General features: G+C 40.7%; 1 protein-coding gene across 1 annotated transcript; it reads left to right on the top strand.

The window, feature by feature from the left end:
* Positions 1–6,758: 6,758 nt before the first annotated feature.
* Positions 6,759–21,009, top strand: LOC105925994 (bone morphogenetic protein 7). The gene is made up of 7 exons (XM_036124576.1): positions 6,759–7,340; positions 14,876–15,065; positions 18,578–18,726; positions 19,424–19,630; positions 19,716–19,789; positions 19,892–20,002; positions 20,080–21,009. Exons 1-7 carry the CDS (start codon positions 6,941–6,943, stop codon positions 20,227–20,229), a joined length of 1,281 nt encoding a protein of 426 aa, XP_035980469.1. The 5' UTR covers positions 6,759–6,940; the 3' UTR covers positions 20,230–21,009.
* Positions 21,010–22,197: the final 1,188 nt, after the last annotated feature.

Below are 22,197 nucleotides of genomic sequence, written 5' to 3'. Positions count from 1 at the left end.
TATTAAACCTCAAATTTCACATTCCTTTTGTTGATGTTGATGCCTTTTTACTTTATGTGGACAACTTAAATCCAGCTTTCTCTGATGCAATGCATACTATTTTTCAGCTAAATACCATAATGACTGCAGTAAACTGAGACATAATAAACCCTCTTTCCCATTGTTATTTTTTTTTTAAATATTCAATTCATCATTAAGTAAAGTTAAACAATGGAAAACTGCAAAACTCATCTCACAACAGTTTGCTAAAAACGTTTTGCTCAAGGTTTCTCATTGATAGGCTTTGCTACTTTCTTTTATATTTGTTCATTTCTTTTATCATTTTTGTCATGTCCCTATAGCTTGCAAGCCTTCAAGCAGAGTTTGTATTCTAGTGTTTCATTTATATTTTCTATATTGCTTTGTACTTTGTTTAATTCAATAAATTAATAAATGGATAAATAAACTATATCATTATTATTATATTTGCCTTTGAAGTTTTTATTTCATAGTCACAAAACTCGATGTATTTCACTGGGATTTTGTGCCATAAAACATTGCAAAGTTCTGCATCATAAGAGTTGAAGAAAAATGAAAACTGTGTGTGATTAAAAAAACAACAACTAAAAGGTTTGGTGTGTATATGTACTCAGTCTCCTTTACTTTTTGAAAAGAATTTGTGTTTTTTAAAATTTGTACAACAAAGAAATTGAATTGGATCATTCTAGCACGTTTGAAACCCTTCTGTTGTAGCTGTATGTTTAGGTTATTCGATCTAGTCAATATTGACTGGCTTTCCTCTCTTTACAAAAGGAAAGCAACCCCGCAGCATGATGATGCCACTACCATGCATATTTTTTTTTTTTTTTTTTTTTTTTTTTTTTTTTTTTTTTTTTTTTTTTTTTTTTTTTTTTTTATTAGTTTATTTGTCAGGGACAATGCAGCGCACATTATTACATTCATAATTGTAATAGGCAGAGCCATAACAAAATGTGTAAATGTGTTGCATGAAAGGTTTCTAGCATATAGGCTAATTTGCAACCCCAGTCCCCAGTCAGGCCTTTATAAAATACATTTTCCTAAAACGTAGCTCACATTGCACAATCATATATAAAATACAGTATAAAAGACAACCATTAACATTTTACACAATCCTAACAACATTACACAAAACAACACCTCACATCCAACATAATCATAATGACTCAATGTCCACATCTTTGATTTTCTTTCAGCCAATGTTTCACCTTTCTATTAAATGTTTTCAGGTCAGTTTCTATTTTTATTTCCGTTGGTAAATCATTCCAAAGACGGATCCCTATCACTGAGAAACTTGACTGTCCAAAAGTAGTTTTGCGCCCCTCTGCTATACAGTTGCCACCCGCTGCTCTCCTAGTGTTAACTCTCCGTGTATTTATTTTTGTCACAAAAGGACAGAGTACGGCTGGAGCTATATTGTTTGTGCATTTAAAAATCATCTTAAGAAAAGAAAACTTAATAAAACTATCAAAATCTAAAAGCTTATATTTCTGTACAATCAAACAGTAATGCCACCTATTTGGTTTCTGATCCATAATTTTCAATGCTTGTTTGTATAGTGATAAAATAGGTTTAACTGTTGTCTGGGAGGCTTGACCCCATACAGTAACACAATAAGATAAATGAGAAAATATCATGGCATGCAAGAACAGCAAAGCTGCTTTAACAGGTATATGTTGCCTCATCATTCTAAAACAGTTTAAATTTATCCGGACAGTCTTACAGAGTTTATTAATATGTTTATTAAATTTAAGTTGGGAATCCAGAATAATGCCTAAAAATCTAAATTCCTCAACTTCCTCTATCGCTTCTTGATCTAATTTAATGGTACATTTTGCTTTCCCTCTTATTGAGAAGCACATAGATACCGTCTTTTTGGCATTAAGCGTCAGATGATTTTGTTTAAGCCATATTGATACACTCTTCATTTCCTTGGTAAGGGTTGGGTTATATAGGGATGCCGTGTTCAGGGTCACCAGCAGTGTTATATGCTGGTGACCCTGAATGTATGAACAACATAGTGGTGGACTCTATTTTATAATTACTTGATTTGCCACTAGTTTGTATTTAATTGTAACAGATTAAAAGAGGTGAAATGAAAATCATCCATCAGTTGCTTTTATTTTTATATCATAATATATGCCAATTGCATTGTATCTCGGATGTAGAACTAATACTATGTAATACCCCAGTTTAGCACTTTCAGGATTTTTGGATCCACCACTGAAAGCAAACAAACACGCAGTTGGAGTAATGTCAACATCATTTTTAACAGTGCACCATATTGGATTGGATTTTCCAGCTGGTGTTGCATGCTTATCTCTACACTCAGCAAAGAGCTGCAAAGCAAGTTGAAATGTAGGCCTGTAGAGCCACAGCTTGAGACATCCTATTTCTGTGACATGCTAACACTGCCATGTTTGACTATATATATATATATATATATTCCACGTTTTTTGGGGGTCATAAAGATGATTTTCTGGCCAGTTAGAGATGGGCCTTTGTGTATTTTTGACAGAAGTTGTCTTTTGTGGGGAACTTTCCCTTCAGTGCTATTGAATCATGATCTCTGACCGTAACTGAAGCAAGTGAGGCGGGCAGCGCTTTAAATGTTCTCAGTTCTTCTGTGACCTCCTGGGTGAGTCGCTGATGTGCTCTAGGGGTAGTTTTGGTTGGATAATGGCTTTCACTGTGGTTTGCTGAAGTACCACGACCATAGAAATGGTTTAAAACCAGATTGAAATACGACAGTGATGTTTGTCGCGTGTTCTTTTATTTCCTTAAGCTCGGGGTGTTGTCGGTCGACCTTTGAAATTCTACAGTATACTAAGTGTTGTCAAACAGATCACTTTAATGTGGTTTCTTGACTGGGTGTGACTTGAGTATTGGTACCAGAAAAATCGTATTAATAATGATTTTACAAATTTTTCATTTTTTTTTCATTTCATTTCATTTGAAATATGCTTTTTGTATTTAGTCAGGTCATGTATTGCTGATATCGCACCTTGTTCGGCCATCATAGACATTTAATGGTGACCTAAAGAAAAAAAACCTGATAAGATCTGTAAGGGAGCAGATACTTTTTGGCAGTGCTGTGACTCCCGAGTCTGGATCTTTGTCGATGAATTGCAGAAAGTATTTTTTTTTTTTCAATAAAATGAATAATATTCACAGGTCTGTCTCTTTTTTTTAATTAATCCATGAAACTATAACCTTAATGACGTGAGCAGGTGAAGCAAAAGAACTGACCTTTTCTATCAGTTTTTCCTAGTTAAGCTGTGTCTGTTTACACGTAAGGGTAATTAAACCACTATGGACAAACCTTCTGTAGCCTAAATAATTATGCTTAAAGGGGAACTAAGGTTTACAAATGTTTGTGTCCCACTTGGAGGACTCATGAGTTTATTTGACTTTTCAGGGATGAGTCACATAACGTGACTTGCGTGTGCCGGTATAAACATCTTCAGCTGTCCAATGTCTGCTGCTATTGAAACCATAACTTCGGTTAAGTCTGATGCTACAGAGTTAACAGAAATGACTGACTTGTAAGGAGACTTTTGAAAACAACACACAAAAACATCAGCGTATTTTATCGGGCTCTTATGTGAGAGACCAAAATAGTGTATGATTGTAAAATGAGAAGAAAATGATGGGTTTAAATTTATTTTATGATCATGAATGTCGTGTAAAGTTTTTTTATAAAACAGGTTTCTCTTGAACAGGAGATCTGGGGTGTCAATGAGAATACTTGTTTAAATAAAGGTTAAATGAAAAAAAGTTTTAAGTATTTGAGTATTCAGCCCCATTACACTAATAACGCTAATTAGATTCCAGCAGAACCAACTGGAGTAAAATGTCCTGTTGTGTCTTTCAAGTATAATTGTTGCTTCTGATGCACTACAGTTTTGAATATCAAGTGTGCATTGGGACTTGACAGTATTCTGCCAAGTCAGGACTGGGCACATTGCTTTTGTCCTGACAGCACCGTCTCGTTCATTTATCTGCTTGCTTTTTATTTAAGGATCAACTGACTGCCTGGGAATGAAGTTTAAAGACTCTATGAGTGCTCTTCTGTGATCAGATAATCACAAGCCGGACATGGTTGGCAGAAAGGATACAATTATAAAATAAAATACAACAGAATCCAGTGCAACAAAACGCCTTCAAAAAGTCACAAATGTGGCAAATGAATTCCAGTTGTGTGACTTAATATCAGTATTAATTTAGCTGTGCTGTAAAGGCCCCAGAAGGTTTATCAGAGAACATTAGTGAACAAACAGCATCATGAAGAACAAGGCATAACAGACAGGTCCAGAAGAACGTCAAACACAGTTGGTCTTTAAGAAGAGTGGCTGCAAAAAAAAAAAAAAAAAAAAAAAAAGCCAATGTTTGAGTTAAGGTGACAACAAGCGCCGTTTTACTTTATCCGCGAGCCACGAAGGAAAAACAGAAAGTGTAGTGGCTAAATTTTCGATGCTTAAAATGTTGACCATTTCTTTCCTTTGATGAGTGCAAATAACCACTCAGTCAGACGGAATGAACGAGTCTACGCGTGTTAAAATTTGAACGACGGTAGAAAACAGTGTGTTCGCCCCGTCTTTATTTCCAGTAAGCCAAAACACACATCATTTTTTTTTTTTTTTTTTTTTTTTTTTATATTCCAGAGACGCGCGAGCTTCGCAACGTCATCACTCAGCGTCAGTTCCTATCGGCTATCTATTCAAGATAATTTTAATCATCAAACTGAATGCATATTAAACTAAAAGGAAATTATAAACATAATAAATCAGTAATAGTTATAATGCAATCCTACATATTCTATGATATGCAAATACTAAACATATCCAAAAATAATAACTACATATGAGCGTAAATTACTGAATAGAAAAATGGCACCAACAGAAGCAATGTGGAAGAATGTGTTCTGATAAGAAACAAATTGTTGCGTGTGGCACAAAAATAATAGCACACATTACCCTGATCATGTAATTCTCTAGCATTGAACATGGTGGTGGCAGCATTATGCTGTGGAGATTCTCTTCTTGAGCGGGGACAGGGATGCTGGTCAGATGCAATGGGAAGCTGAATCTGAAAAAAAAAAACTTGAGACCGGGGGTGAGGTTCACCTTCCAGCGCACTAAAAACCTTAAATGTTTATCCAGAGCTACAGTGGAAAAAATTTGGTCAAAGTACAGACCAACATTTTCTGGAGAAAATATATATATTTAGAGAGGCCCTTCAGTGTGAGAAGCGACTATTTTTGCAAATAAAAATTTACCAAAACAATTGGATTCGGATTCCAACACTAGCGTCGTGTAAAAAAACAGGCGGACGAGTAGCAGCAAGCAAACTATAATTTATAACAGCAAAGCCATTACTCAGGGGGAAAAGGTAACAACAGGGGCAGTGTGTGCAGCAGGTTTCCCCCCTCAGCAGAACAGCTGGCTAGCCTGACTGTAAGGTGTTCATCAGAGACACAGCCTGGGGATAAAAACTGACTCTTTGAGCGTTTGAGCCATCAGCGCTCTGAAGCGCTGAAGGTTGGAGTCTGAATAACCTGTGACCTGGATGAGTAGGATCGACAGCTTTGTTATTTACCCTTATTTCTGGCCGTGCACTTCTACATGAATGGATGGGAGGACTGTGTGTTCAGAGAGAAGAGGAGGGGGGAGAGGACACATCCCTGGGTGGCGCCGATGTTCAATTGTTCTTGGACGGGGGAAGAAGATGCTCTCCAGCTCCCTAAAGAGAAGTGAATACCACCTTTTATTATTATTTGTAAAATCTGTGGTGGAGCCATGTTTATTCTTCCCTCCACTCCAGAGTTATGTGATTCTTTGTGTTGGTCTACCCCACGGAATCTAAATGAAATATTGTCATTATGAAGATTGTGGTTGCAATGTGACACATGTGACAAAGGATTGGCTATAAATAGCAGTGATCTACTTATTATACTCTCCTTTAGCCAAAGTGAAGCTGGTCCCACTCATCACCTGTTTTTCCTTTTTGCTAAAGTGCTTTGCGCGGTGCTCATTGAAAGGAGACTGACGTGTCCCATCATGTACCTGGACCACTGCTGATCACTCAGTAATTAGGGCGGGCCCTCCTTTATACAGGTTCAAAGAATTTCTGGGCTGTAAAGGGGATTATGGGATTTGGCCGTTTTCATGGCAGATTCCTCACAACAATCAATCTACCTAATGAATAAGATAGCATGGTTCTGTGTAAAACCTAGTCAAACACCCCCGTACGGAATATAAAGGGCTTTTTTGGTCCTTAATAAATAAATGTTGATTCAGTTAAATGCTGCTTTAATCAGTACCCGAACAGTTTTATCCAAACCATAAAATTAGCCTATAATTTCCACACCAATCCCTTTATGATAAATAGCCCTTTATGTTTTCCATCCACTGCTTCTCAATGTAAAAAGGAATTTTAGAGGGTATTACATGTTATAACAATAATTCAGTTTTCAGATTCATGGACGTAATGTTTTTAACATTTAAATTGTACTATAATTAGTCTGTGAAACTTGCACAATCTCATCTCATTAAATCCACCTGTAAAATAATAGTTATAAAATAAACAATGTACATTTTTACACCGATTTTTTGTGTTCAATTCCAACTAAGTGTTTTATCAGCGTGGTTTTGTCCTTTTCCTGAGCCGCGCCTGCCCCTCCCCTCACGCAGCGCCTTAAAATCCTTCTCCCATGCGGCAGTCAGAGGAGCGCACGGCGGGATCACGGCAACACGCTGCGCAAACGGTGAATTATGAATGAATGACACTGAGTTGGTGGTGGGAGGCGTGTTTTACTCTCAGCACATGTCCAAGGAGCGCATCGCACCTCAAGCGTCTCCCATAAACCGGTCAGAGCCGTGCGTAAAAAAAGAAAGAAAGAAAAGAAATTGGAGTTAACAAAATGCTGGCAAGCGCGGTGGCCAGCACCCTGTTCCTTCTGTCCTGCTGGGGCTCCTGCGTGTCAGCCACGCGTGTCTCCTTCTCCAACTTCTCCGTGGACAACGAGGTGCGCTCCAGCTTCATCCAACGGAGACTGCGGAGCCAAGAGCGCAGAGAGATTCAGCGGGAGATCCTCTCCATCCTGGGCCTGCCGCACCGCCCGCGGCCGCACTCTCACACCAAGCACAACGCCGCTCCGATGTTCATGCTGGACCTGTACAACACCATCTCCACGCAGGCAGATGCGCACACATACTCCCGGTACCAGGCGGTTTTACAGGCTCAGGCCTCAGCAGCGGTGAGCCCACAGGACAGCCGCTTCCTGGACGACGCGGACACGGTGATGAGCTTCGTCAACCTCAGTGAGTCTTTACGCTGGTGTTTATAACAATTTAAGCATCAACAATGTTTGGCAAGTTTCTTGGCGAGTTATTATAAATGTCTTATAGTCTGCTATTAACAATATTATAATGATACTGTTAATTAATATACCGTCTTATAAACACATAACAATGTTAATAAGCATCTTGCATGCACTTATAAGGATCTTAATAAGTTTCTTATAAGTTATTATAAATATCTTATAGTCTTTTTGGCTTCGGTCCGGCATCATAAGGAGTCTATTAATGCATATATGTCTTATAAACAAATAATAATGTTAATAAGCATCTAGTAGGCACTTATTAAGGTCTTATTACCTATTAACTAATGCTTATTACAAGGACCTTCATATAAAACGTTACCCAATTTACTATTACAACAATATGCTGTTAAATTCTCTGTTTGTAACATTTGAAAAAACAAAAGTATTTTTTTTTTGATCAAATGAGTTATGTCGTTTTATACTATAGGATTTACAAGTAGATTAGTATTTAATTCCTGACTTAATGCATTAAGATCAACACAACAACTAAGTTCCTGGCGTGGTAACTACATTTAACTATTTTTCCAGTTTTGACATGGAACAATAAGCATCATTGAAATCTTAAACATGATTTAAAACTTTGTCAATCTAACGTTAAACATTAAAGAAAGCACAAAAAACACAGATTTCACTATTTTTTAAAATAAATGCAGATGAAGCCGAACTAATAAAGTAATGCGATGAAAAACTCCACAACCCAGAAGCTCCTGGAAACACCTTTACCAGCAATAAAGAGAAGAAGCTGTCTTCTTTCAGACTTTCTTATCTTCTCTCACTTTGTTGTGGATTCATTGTGGCCCAGTCTTTACACCACTGCTTCAGTTCACCGAGGTTTGTGGGCATTCAGCTCTCCTAAGGTCCAACTCCAACATTTCAATAGTGTAGAGGTCTGACGCCACTTTTCCAGCCATCTTCTGCTGTCTTAAGGATTCATGTGTAAATTCGTGGTCAAATATGAGCCGTTTCAGCTGTTCTGCAGATTGCTTCTCCTTTGACTTTAAAATCCTTTGATATTTAAACAGAGTAGATTGCGCCCCAGGGAGTTCACGGAGCCCGGGTTCTGTGCCTGTAAAACAAGTCCAAATCATCAGCCTTCCACCTCTGTGCTTGACAGTGGGTGGATGTTCGTACAGAAAGGCCGTGGTTGAGTTTGGCACAGCATGTCATACCCTGACTTCTTCTCTTCGGGGTCTCATCAGTCCAAATTGTTCTGGTGGTTCTGTGATGTGTAGCACAGCTGGGCAAAACTGCACTGCTGCACGAGTCTTTTTGGAAACAGGGCTGTTTTTTGTGACATCCCTTCCAAGATAACCACCCCGTCTTTCTAACCTGACTCCGCCAGATGGATTTGCTCCGCATATCCATCTGGAAACCTTCCGTTGAAGTAATTTTGGGAAGGGGCGAAAATACTGGTTAGCTGATTGGCCTATGTTGGTGATAGATGGGCCAAATAAACCAATCAAATCAACGACGCATATGACGTACTAACAGCGACGACGAAAACACAACCACAAGCTCTTGCCGAAACTAGTCGGGAGAAGATCAAAAACATCTTTTCCTCTGAGAAAAGCCTCCAGAGCAGTGTTTTGCTCTTCTTTCAGTGAAGAAATACTCTGTAATTCCGATAAACTTGCTCGATAGCCACGCTAATGCTAGTTTCATCGGCTGAAGCTGCCATGTTCTTTAGACTGAACTGTCGCTCCTCTTTGCGTCACACCTCAATCGCCTCAAAGCCAACGCTGATTGGACGTTCGTTTGGTGAACTGCTCCAAATTTTCTTTAACGGAAAGTAGCCAGACTGATCTGCGAGTGAAACCTTGAAAGCTCGCGAGATCAGGATGGTCTCACGAGGCTACCGTCTTTCAGACTTTTAATAAAACTTTGCAATTGTATCATCATTAATTAAAAAATGTATTTTGCTAAGTGACGTATGCAGAGTTGGAGTTCTCTGCTTTTAAAAAAAAATATCTGTATTTCTGTGAGCGTTGCGCTGTCGGACATTGTGTTGCTGGGATGTCCATTTTCGGGAAGACTGGCATCTGTCTCATACGTTTTCCGCATGAAATAATCGTTCTCCATGAATAATATCAGTGAACTTATAACCCATTACAGATTGATGGTGAACAACAATTGCTTCACTAATGAGATCCCCACTGCTGTTGTCTTTCCCTCCTGGCATTGTGTCAACACACCCGGATTCTCAGAAACAGCAAGCTGTGCTTTTGCTGAGGCGGCCACGATTGCTCTTTAATCTGTTGCGAGCAGCAGGGGTGTACTTAGTTTTCCACACCCAGCCTCTCTCTTTTGGCTTCGTCTATGTTTAATAGCTATTGAGGTTTCAGGATCCAGGTTTTGAATGGCCGCTTGTGGTTAGATTTAAATAATTTTAGAACATGGTAGACACCATTTTTTATAGTGTCCTGATACATGAGACTGTGTAGTTAAAGGACATTACATTTCCTTTCAAAAAATATAGCTGTATATTGTTGGTTGTTACAAATCTTTATGCATTCCAAGTCAAGCTGTAAATGTTATGACAACCAGCATATATCTGATTTCTCTGTTCAGTTTACAATTGGACAGGTATTTGTTGGCCCCTGAAGAGTTTCCTGTAGTTATCTCAGGTTGGGGGGGGGGGGGGGGGGGGACTGAGTTGATAAAGGGAGGAATCCCACTTGCTTTCCTTGGAGTGGAAAGCTGGGGAGTCTCTGTGGGGAAACAGCAGGCGGTGTGGCGTTTGCGCTTGTTCTGCTACACCAGGAGACCTGCCTCAGGGCTTGGGCTGGATGGAGAGAGTAGAGCTTGTTTTTTTGCCCCTTATATCAGTGGGACTAAACTTATTTTACCCAGAGCAAGTACACGTAGTGAATGTTAAAAGAAGTGGAAATTGTGAGAACATCTCATGCCAGGTCACCAGCTGTGAACTTTTTACGTTATTTAATGAGAAGCGGAAACGTGTTTCTAAACACCAAAGGCACATTCATGCGGTTTCACATTTGAAGGGTTGTGAAGCAGACGAAGGAGGGAAAAGACAGAAAAAAAAAAACACCACGAGTGGGTAGAATTTCTCTTTTAAGCCCACTTCACCCAACTGTTTTCTGGACCTCATTTGGCTAAAAGACTTTGTTAATTGGTAGCTTTACAATCATTTCGAGAACTTCCAAAGGGCATGTCAGATGCTAAATAAATGAATGCAAACGCTGTTATGCGGTGCCGTGAAAAGCAGCTAGCCACAAAAAGCCATCGGTGGAAGTCGTGAAAACTGTAATCGATAGTTCTGAGACCTAACACACTATGCAATGAGCCTAGTCAGCATGCAAATACACCCAAATTATGAAAGGCTGCTTGGGACAAAAAACTGTGATCCGAAACATTTAACTCCTGGGCAGTAATTGTTACTCTGAGCCCTCCGTCACATTTTCACAAGCAATTGTACACAAAACAGTTTTTTTGTTAGGGGGCCAAATAGTGATTCTGTAAGTCTCCATTTTCTCTACGTAATTAGTCATTGTTTTACTTGCGAAGATTTTACTCAGTGTTGCCAGATCTTCCGAGAGAAATAAGCATCCCGCTCGGGGCTCATGCTGTGTGTAATGCAGTAGAGCAAGCAGGTCTCTTTTTTAGCTCTTATAGTTGCTTATGTTATAGCCTATAAAAGTGACTTTGTGTCACAAACAAGCCCAAAGAACTGCAACCTGCGACTCAACTCAACTCCGCCAAAGTGTGATGAAGCCGTTCCAGTACAACAATATGTGATTTGACACTAAAACAGTCTCTTCCAGCTAAAGCTGCACACGTGGTAGTTGGAAAGGAAGTTAAAATGCTCAGCGTCTGCAGTCAAATATCCTGCCCTTTACTTGACTCAGACATGAAGAAAAACGTACGTTACTACAGCAAATTATGAAGTCAACCACCTTAATTAACCATTCATTCACCATTCATTTTTCAATACTGACACCATTTTTATAAGCAATAACTGAAGTACAACAAAAATATCAAGAATGAGCTTCAAACACCTTCAGAACCTAGTAATATATGAAATTGACGGAAAATGTACCTACCCAAGTCCTTGATCCTCTGGTGGTATCACTCAAAGTGGTTGCAGTCACCAGTCATAGGGTGGCCCAGCATATCAATTTGCTCCCCAATGCGTAGTACATATAAACTTATAAATGTAATTATGAAATTATCAACTTACGACGTTGCCTCTGTGACGTTTACAGTGATAAATTCAGGTAGTTGAACACAGAAATGTAGCAAAATCTGAACTCTGCTAGGTACTAACTGAACACAAACCTGAGATTTGGAATGTTAGTAAAAACTGCCCTTCAAAATAAGAGCTCCTTCAAAACAAAGGTCCATTCAGATTCATGCCTGAAAGGCAACACAACCCATGATGCCCATATTTTCCGGTTTTGCCCCCAAATTTTATAATCATAAAACTCCTGTTAAAACAAGATAATTTGGCCATGCTTTTGAGACAAGCAGCAAAGGGTGTCTTAAGCCGTCTTAAGATTTGAATGTCTTTAGACAAAAAAAAGATGTCTTAAGACATCTAAAGACACTTAATGTCTTCAAGACACAAAATACTGCATGTCTTCAGATTTTTGTCTAAAGATGTCCTAAGACGTCTTGATGTGCACAAATGTCTTGAGACGTCTTGATTCTTCTTATTCAGACATCTTGAGACTTCTTGAGACACTGTGACGGCTGAGTATGTTGTCCGGCTAAGACGGTTGTAAAAAGGTTGATTTTAAGATTTAGTTTTATGGTGCCATAAAACTTTATGCACCGACTCATTCATTACCCCATTTATGACGGGTGTATTTAAAGGTTGTTTTTATATGAATATAAACATCATTGTCAAAGCTTCAAAAAAACCCCCCCAAAAAAACAAGAACGACGATTCTACTTTTACCAGAACATTAGAAGTTCTTGAGCAGTAAAAGTTTCATAATTTCATAAGTTATCAAATAATAGATTTTCATCATGCATAGCACAGCCTCCCCCTCAGGATTTACTATAAAACTGACAAAGGTTAATCATAACTGTGTTGCTGTGTGGCCCTGCGGTGTCAGGAGCGATCTGTTGTGCTGTAATGTCTCCCAGAAGGGAAGGTTGCATATCTGAGGTCTGATCTGTGCAGCTAATGGGCCCAAACGTAAACACACCGAGTCCTTACAAGCAATTATTGCTTTCATAAAATCACCCTTCGTTCCCCCCGCAGCATTTAATTGCGGTCAAACAAATGACTACCAGGGTCTAGAATGTGGCGCTCTCAGTGCTCGTGGCATGTGTGTGTTTTTATGTTGTTAAGAGGCTTTTTAGAGGACTGTGAGTCATTGTGCGGTGCCATAAAAAAAAAAGAGAAGTTCTGGATTTTAGCATCAGGGTCATGTGAAGATGGAGGACGTTTTTCTCAAACGTTCACAAATGGTCAGCAGGACGACTTAAGTCAGCACACCTCATTGGGTGAGCGATCCGTTCCCTCTGAGAGTAAACCCAGTTGCTAGTGCTGTCAAAGCATCACACTAGATAGCCCGAGGAGGAGCCTTTGGGTTTTCGTCTGACCCCGTGCGCTTTGGAAAACGGCTGGAGGGTCCTCGGCTGCCTTTAGGGCGGGCGGAAACGCTGTGGTGCCACCAGTTAGTGCTGTTCCGCTTTCTTCTCTTCAATCAAAAGGAAACCGCTGCACGGCGACGCATTGCGAAATGATTACGGAGGTGTGGTGGGAGCAGACTCAGGCAACGGAGGCGCACATGAATCGGTGTGGGTTTCCAGACTTTATGTGCGCGTTAGTTAGTGGAAGTGCACTTGCTGCCGCGGTTTTCCGGGGCAAAGCCTGAACGGGCCTTTTCTTGTGGTCAGCACATGTGTGCCATTTTAAACGGAGAGCTAAAGTGAGCTACAAATGTGTTTTTAACCCCCCCACCCCCCAGCCCCACAGTGGCATTTAAGGGGAACTTGACTTAAGTGAAGTTTAGGTTTAGATTAGTCATTCCACTCGCAGGATTTTTCCTATTTCTGACAAAGAGCTTCCAGGATTGCGGGAAGAGGAACACCCGGCAGAGAAACATTTAAATAAACTGTTTACCATTGACTGGTTTGCTGTAACAAACTGCCTTTTATGATGACTTTTATTACGTACATTATACCCACAAACTTCAATGCATTTCATTGGCATGACAGACGTGGGGATCAGCACCCTCTACAATCAAATGGGCTCTTTTCAGCTTCGGTCCGGCTACGTACAGCTGGTTTAGAGCTGCAAAAGCTGCGTGACCCTTCTAAATAAAGATCAATTTCATTTCTATTTTTTTCTTTTTTTAGAAAAGAAAAACTTAAAACCTGTACAAAAGGTTTTATATTCGGTATATATCCAGCTGTAAATTATATTCGGTACATATCAAGCTGTAAATTATATTCCGTACATATCAAGCTGTAAATTTAGTTCACAATACTAGTTATCTACATATACATATCTGTACATATCTGTAAAACTCTATTTATAGTAAGATCCACCTGTATATTATGTTCGGTACATATCCAGCTGTAAATTTAGTTCACAATACTAGTTATCTATATATTATACTCATATAGGACAAATCTATCAGTAAAATTCTGTTTATAATAGTATCCATTTCTATATTTATTCAGTAATAACCCATGTCCTGTACATATGGAACCATTGTTTATCCTGCACTTGCTGCTATTGCACTTCTGGTTAGACCTAAACTGCATTTCGTTGTCTTGTACCTGTACCTGTGTAAAGACAATAAAGTTGAATCTAATCAAATCTAATCTAATCTAATCTAATCTAATCTAATCTAATCTAATCTAATCTAATCTAATCTAATCTAATCTAATCTACAAAGGTCAATGAATAAATTGTCTTCTCTGGAAAATTCCATATTTACGAACAAAGAAATTGAAAAAGCGCAAAGTTTAATAGTCTAGTCTAAAAATAAAAAAAAGGAAGAAAAACGACATTGCTCTCAGAAAACAAAACAAACTACGATTAGAAATCTGACGAACGGATCTAAATAGGGCCCACTTGCTTGTGATTTCATCTCAGGGTAAATGCAGCTCCTCCGTTAAGGCTGCAGACGTTTATTAGAGAAGACTGACGAACACACAGCCTCGGAGAGAAGGTTGTGGAGATTAATTGTACACTCCCAAATCTCATCATAATGGACAAGTAGAAAAATGCTTGTGTTGAAATAAAACCACAAGAACTTTTTTCAGGTTTTAGAACCACAGGTCTCATCAAAGCCACCACAGTGGTAGCACAATAGAGTCGCAGCGGGAATGCTTTTCTTCACCAGGGAATCCGGTCCAACATGACGGGAAGATGGATGAATCCTCCTGTTGAGGCCTGAGGGTGATCTTTGTAGAAGACCTGCGTGTAAAAGAGCTGCATCGTCATTTTCATGTCTTGTGTGAGAGGTCACGGCTGTCTGTCTTTATCTATAGTTGATCGGGATGCGGACCATCTGTTCCAGCCACACTCGCAGGCGTTCCGCTTTGACATTTCCCGTATTCCGGAGGGCGAGGCCATCACGGCAGCGGAGTTTAGGATTTACAAGGATCTGGTCCAGGAGCGCACTGGGAATGAAACCTTCAGAGTCAGCGTCTACCAAGTCGTTCGGCGGCCCCCCGACAGGTAAACACGTCCTCCTGTTTAAGACGCTTTTCTTTCCTGCTCATCCCCCTTTTTCACAGATCCAACAGTCCTCGTCATGGAGGTGTTAAGCATAATTGTTTTGCCTTCATTGACGATCGGGTCGATATTTCTGCAGTTTTGGAGTCAAACAGATGGGATCTTAATCAGGTCCGGACTTGAAATTTTGCACCTTCATGGGTCTGACTCAAATTGTCTCCAGACTTGTTTATAGCGATAATAAAACAACAAAAACAGATGCTAACATGAGTATATGTTTCACATTTACCACATGGTCGGACTATAGCTCTGCAGGGGTGGAACAGCATAATGAATCTTTTTCATTACTTCCCTCACGATGACGTAGAGCTCAGAAATCACTCATGCCTAGTGGAACGATTGGGAACATTTTCCAGAGGACCTTCCAAGTGCTGTAAACGTTGGCTCGGTTTGCCCCGTCCTCCTCTCGTGTCTCTAGATAAGCGCTGTGGCCCCACACGACATTTCAGCCTGCGCGAGCGTCAGCCTCGACATGTTTGCACAGACATTAGTCTTAATTGTAGAAAAACAGAGATTTTCTCCGGAGCACTTTCGCTCTCGCCGAAGCCAAACCGGACCGTTCTCTGGAGACCTGCAATTTGCATCCCTCGGCTGAACCCCTCAGACGTCACTTTGTCACACCTGGAGTTATTCCTTCAGTTGTCTATGTTATGTTTCTGTCTGCGTTTTGTTTGCCAGCTTCCGTTTTGCTTTTTTCAACCTTTTTCGTGGTTAAACAAAACACCGTCTTCAGTTACAGCTCGGCATCAGCTCCTCACGTTACACTTTTTTTCTAGCTATAGCCTAACATCAGACAGTTAAAACTATTTCTGCCACCCTGTGCTGTAAGGTGTAGTTGGAAAGGGTCTCAAGCGATTGCTTTATTCCCCTGAATCCCAACAAATGTGCTGATCAATGTATGAGTCTTGTGAAACCAGTAATTTTGCAAAGAAACAACCATTTCTTTTATGTTGAAACAAAAAAATCAGGCCCTCGTCTCATGAAATTCTTCTCTGATGTGAAGCTCAACATGGCATTCATAATAGAGAAGCAAAACATTTTTCTGACTGACACTGTCGTGTTAATTTGGAGGGGTGATTCGTTAATGGCCTTTAGATTTTTGATTCATATATTTTTTCCACTTTCTAAATGAAAAAAAAAGAAAGGTTTATCATGCAAAACACCCAATCAAAATGTCAGATATTATTCATATAGGGTAAGTCTCACAGGCTGCCCACGGGCTGGCTACACAATAGGAAGACTAAGGCGAGTAAAAATAGGAGAAAATGTTCAGTCACATGTGAGAAATTCTATTTAAAAGCTTTCTGAAGTCAAGATCAACCATTAACAGAGTTGGCAAGTGTTTAAGAGCATGATACCATCACAAACTATTCATTTGGGATTTAATGCGGGTCGGCGTCCCGTAACTTTTAGATGTGTCTCTGGTCCAACGCCCCTGAATGCAGAAAAAGAAATAATAATCATTGTCTTTATTGTCATTGCAACATGACCATAAAGGCTGTAATGGCTTGATGGGTTGAGTAGTCGTCTGGCAATCAGAAGGTTGTGGGTTCAATTCCAGCTTGCCCTTGCCACATGTCGATGTACCCCTGGGCACGGCACCTAACCCCAAATCGCCTACTGAGCTACAGTCTCGGTGTATGGGGAGTGTTGGCCTAGTGGTTAGAGCAGTGCGCTTGCACTCAGAGAAGGATGCAAGTACCCGGTTCAATCCCCAGTGCCGGCACTTTGGGTCCCTGAGCAAGATCCTTAACCCCAGAACACTTCCTGGGTGCCGCCCATGGCAGCCCACTGCTCCCCAAGGGTGATGGGTTAAAAGCAGAGATGTTGTATGTTGTATGTTTCAATGACAATAAAGATGATAGTATTACGATACATTCCAATGAAATTTGTCCTGTGCGTCGCGTTCTGGGTCTTGCTCAAGGACAGAGTGGCAGTCTGTGGGATTTGAATCCAGAACCTTGCAGCCTTTCCTGCTCTGTTACCACTAGGCCTCCACTCACCTCAAAAGTTGAGGGACCCCAGCCTTCAAGGACAATAGTTTGACAGCTATGGCTAAGACTTAGATCAAAGTGAAGTCATGTGTTAGAAAGATTGAGCCAAAGTCAAGACCCAAGTCCAATCCAGAATCTGTGGCAACACTTGAAGATTGATTGATGTTCATAGATACCCTCTGTCCAATCAGATTGACCCTAAGCTGTTTTGCAACAAGGAGCAGGAAATAGTTTCATGTGCAAAGCTGATAGAGACGCAGCCAAAGGATGTTCTACAAAGGATTGACACAGGGCTGTGAGCAGTACTGATACAAAAGAAAAACATCATCTGCATACAGTACGCACATTTTGAACTTACAGTTTAACATCTTCTTAAGGGACGAGCAGCCTTGTTCATGACGCCCGTACTTCATCGGCTGTTTGGACCGAACCAGTGGCATGAATAAGAGTAAAACCCTAATTTCCATAAAAAAAGGTGGTCATTGAGGTGTCAGCAGCTCTGTACTTAGGCGTTTGATTTGGGGACAGTAAGGCTGATGATGGTAGTAAAATAACACCATTGTCATGCACAGACAACCCCACACAGACCGAAAGGCAGCAGGACAGTCACCTCTGACAAATGTAAACAGAGTAATTGTCTTTGAAATTCACTACAAAGACAGAAGGTCTGGGGGTGAATTCCTCCTCACTCAAAAACAAGTTTTTGAGTCATCTATACTTATGTCATATCTTAATAAAAAAGAGGAGAGGGGTTTTTAAATAAATCACTGTCCTGATTGTTTGCCATATATATATATATATATATATATATATATATATATATATATATACATATACATATATATATACACATATATATATATGTGTGTGTGTGCATGTGCACTGCGATTTTTAAATTTATTTTGAAAACTATTTTGGTCTAAATAAAAACGTTACTCAAAGAACTGGTAGACCTAAATCTGTTTTTGTGTAAAGGTTCACGAGTGTTTGTGTTTCTACTTACCATAAAATGTGTTGGATCTAATAGTTCCCATTTTTAAGAATATTTTTAATCTGTCAGTGAAAAATTGGCCCTAAAAATATATTTCTTGATTTGCGAAGTCTGGGGAGATCTGGTCTTGATCAAAGCATATCTATTTGTTAGAAGGTCTCATTTTAAAGTTCTGACCTAAAGCCATGGGAGAATCTCTGGTGAGACGTTCCCCACTGAGTATAACTGAGATAGATCTTTTCTGTAATCTGAACTGTAATCTAAAAAAACACAATCTCCTTTCTTTATAGTCAGGCCTTTCTGTGGGGCATCTGTATCCTTTTTTTCTTTTACTGTTGAATGGAATCGATCAGCTTTAAAACAAGAACACTGCAACTCTTCATAATAGGCCTTGCACCAGTTTGACATTTCGGTGTGCATCTTAACCAATGCTGTTTACTGAATACCACATTACATTTCGACTCTTCCAGTGAAGTGGAGCTTTTGCTGCAGGACCAGCGAGAAGTTTGGGATTCGGACGAGGGATGGCTAGCTTTTGATCTGACCGCCACAAGTACCCTCTGGCAGCACAGCCCGGACCAGAACCTTGGACTCTACCTGGTTCTTGAGGACAACCACGGTCAGTAACAACTACAATCCTAAACTGATATTGCAACGTCTGTACATATAGACTTTGCAACCAGAGGTAAAAAAATCTGAACACTGTCCAAATAAAAGCTACTTCAGTAATTTTGTAACATAGCATAATTGACCCTTCTACTTGTAAATGACTGGAAACGTCAGGGGGCATGAACGTTAACGCTAAAGAAACTTGGAAAGAAAAGGTTTATTAGTGTTCACGTGAACTGAAATAATCCATAAATTATTAGCACAAGGAAATTCAAATCTGTTTGTCCAAATTGAGCTCAATGAAGAATAATCTCTAACTAGATGATATTATATAAGTTATGAACCGTTGATGGTTTGCCCTTGTGTTAAAGTCTGTGTCAAGTGTGAAGTTATTTTTCTGGCAGACAAGCATTGGCCCAAACTGGGTCATGCAACAGGGGAATGATCTAAAAAAAAAAAAAAGAAAATCAGCAAAAAACAAGGGCTGAAAAAGAAAATGATCAATTATGTCAACGTAAATCAAATGCTGTGCATTGTCGGAGGGTTGTGTGTAAACAAATACCAACATTATGTTTTCATAAAAAAAAAATTTCTCTGATTTGCGGGCACATTGATCGTAGAAGAATAATTGCTGGAATTTTGTTGGATCAGAAATATCTTTTTTTTTTTTTAATACCAAATTCAAATGGTTCTTTCCCCCCATAAAGGCCAAAAGATGAACCCCCGAAGAGCCGGGCTGCTGACAGGCAGTGGAGCTAAAGACAAGCAGCCTTTCCTTGTTGTCTTCTTTAAAGTCAACGAGGTGCGGCTCCGCAGCACTCGGTCAGCCCACGGCCAAAAAGGACGGCAGTCGAGCCGCTCCAAACAACAGAAGACCGTCCAAGACGCGCTGAAGGCAGCAGAGGCCGTAACAGGTACCTAAAAACTTTGAACACTACCAGCATTGAGGGAAGATCTCCAGGATCTTTTGTCTTTAAACTTTGGTTGTTCACGTTTCAGACACCCTTGGACTGTCAAAGGAGGGATGTAAGAAGCGGGAGCTGTACGTCAGTTTCAGAGATTTAGGATGGCAGGTACAATGCAAAAAAAAAAAAAAAGCTTGATCTTCCTCACAGTTTTGTGCGACAGTGTCTGTTAGTTAACTGACACTTTGCCCGGGGGTTTCCTCTGATCAGGACTGGATTATTGCGCCGGAGGGTTACGCTGCGTATTACTGTGAGGGGGAGTGCGCTTTTCCTCTCAACTCCGACATGAACGCCACCAATCACGCTATCGTGCAAACCCTGGTAAGTCCCGACCAATCCCTGATCTCTGCCCCCCCCCAACAACCTGTGAGATTAACATGCACCTCCTCTAACCACAGGTACACTTTATCAACCCTGGGACAGTCCCCCAGCCCTGCTGCGCCCCCACCCAGCTCCATGGCATCTCGGTGCTGTACTTTGACGACAGCTCCAACGTCATCCTCAAGAAGTACCGCAACATGGTGGTCAGAGCCTGTGGCTGTCACTAACCGTACTGTCACCTTTTTGGCCGGACTTCTGCCAATCTGAAAGGCAGAAGGAGGCGTAACTTGGACCGAAGAGGCGATGGGGTCTTGGCTCCGCAAAAGCTTGCGCCGCTCTGCAAACTCGATCCCGGGCGAGTCGCAATGGCTTGGAGCCGCTCCTGCAGACCAGCGCTAGGAGGAGATTTGTGAAGACTTTATAAGCACAAACCAAACTTGGAGGGAGTGCTCTCAGTTTGCAGAGATTGCATCAGAGGCATCATACACTGTATTTGCGACTGAGGGTTGAAAACGTAAGACGTCTTCTGTATCATGAGATTGTATTTTAAGGCTTTGAGATCATCTGAATGAATGCGTCTTCCCCGGGTCAGGTGTAAAACATCTGCAAGCTGTTAGGATGACTTTCGTGTCGATTTACTCTTCCCCTCCAAAAGAAGAGTCACACTCTAATGTTTCCCCGGATTGTCTTTAGTCATGATTGCGGCACGCGTTCCCCGTACCATCGATAAGATTCTGCAACGCCACATTTGTTTCCGCTCAGAGTTGCCTTTAATTTCTCACCATGATCTTGTAAAGATGATGGGACAGGGAGGCTGCCGGGCAAGTTCTTTTTTTTCCCCCAGCGTGTCCCAAAGATTGTCAGTCTGGTTAACGTCTGACCTCGTGCTACTTGAGCCACTGTTGCACAATTTGAAGCCAATGAATCCTGGCAGGACTGGTGGTTTTCTTAAGGCAACACAGCTGTTTAGTTTAAATTTCAAATTCCTTTCTCGTGGCGGCCGTGGAAATGCTCTTACCTTCATGAAGATTTTCCTTTTTTTTTTTTTTTTTTTACAATTTTGTTTCACAAAATGTTTAAATAACTGCAAATAACTGGCTCCTAACCTGACACAAGCCAGACACATGTCGCTCCGCCTAGCTCCACTCACATACATCTGGGACATCTCACATAGAAAGTGATTTCTCCAACCAATTTTATGGTCTGGCCAATCAGGACGCAGGGCTGGAGTTTCATAGATGTGACGTAGTGGAGAAGCGACCATGACGTGAGACTGTTTTGATAGCAATGGCGGCTCGTTGAGGAAGCAAGCGTTAACATTGATGCTGCTATTTCTTCCGTGTTGTCCAATCTACCTAATATTGTTTCATTAAAAGAACATCAGAGAACGCCTCTGAAGGCTTTTGTTGGTGGAAACTATGTTTTCGCCCTTCTCCCGACCGGATTTGGCAAGTTTTGTTTTCCGGGGCGCGTACGTGTCTGCGCGTCCGCATCTGCAGCGGACGCGCAGTCGCGGACGCGCCCTGGAGCGGTTAGCGTGAACCATATTAGGAGGCCTTTAGTCCTTAACGTGGTCGACGCGGAATCGACTCCGACCCGCGGCGCTTTGCCGCCTGTCTTCCCCCCTCTTCCTGTCAGCTCACTGTCAATAAAACGCGTGCCTCTAGAGCCGCAAACACATAAAAATGTTTTTTTTTTTTTCTTCGTTGCTATCATCAGCGTCACGGGTTAGCTTCGGTGTGAGTGGTTGAAATAGCACGTCGATAAAGATGACAGACAAGTGGCTTATCCAATCATATGCAAGAATTTTTGATAAGGCCCAGCCTTCAATAAAGGCAATTGCTATGGCCCAGATGGATGTGAGTGGAGCTAGGCAGAGCGACATGCGTCTGGCTTGTGTCAGGTTAGCTGGCTCCCTAATATTCTTCCCAAGTAATGATGGGTTTGACAGTTTCAGTAACTTTAGCAAAACCTCCTTAGTGGGTCTTTTTTTTTGCTTGATGCATGCCTTTAATCTGACCCTCCTGAAACAAATCTTTTCCTCAGTCTTCTTAGATTGTTATTTCGGAAATGAGAAGCTACTCGCTGTACCAGTTTGGGTTAAATAGCTTGTCACCTGCTGAAACGTAATATTCCATGCAGTAGGAAGGATAACTACTGCATGGATTATCTATTTGCTTCCAGGTGCTGAGAGT

This window comes from Fundulus heteroclitus, chromosome 20, assembly GCF_011125445.2.
Source record: "Fundulus heteroclitus isolate FHET01 chromosome 20, MU-UCD_Fhet_4.1, whole genome shotgun sequence".
Classification (NCBI taxonomy): domain Eukaryota; kingdom Metazoa; phylum Chordata; class Actinopteri; order Cyprinodontiformes; family Fundulidae; genus Fundulus; species Fundulus heteroclitus.
Note: the sequence above shows the minus strand (reverse complement) of the source record. Positions and strands in the feature narration are given on the sequence as shown.

Excerpts from the sequence above, each read along its gene's own strand:
- LOC105925994 (XM_036124576.1), top strand. The coding sequence starts at position 6,941 with ATGCTGGCAAGCGCGGTGGCCAGCACCCTGTTCCTTCTGTCCTGCTGG. Across the intron at positions 18,727-19,423 it reads GGTTCTTGAGGACAACCACG|GCCAAAAGATGAACCCCCGA; the intron begins GTCAGTAACAAC and ends CCCCCCATAAAG. Across the intron at positions 19,631-19,715 it reads GGCAGCAGAGGCCGTAACAG|ACACCCTTGGACTGTCAAAG; the intron begins GTACCTAAAAAC and ends TTCACGTTTCAG.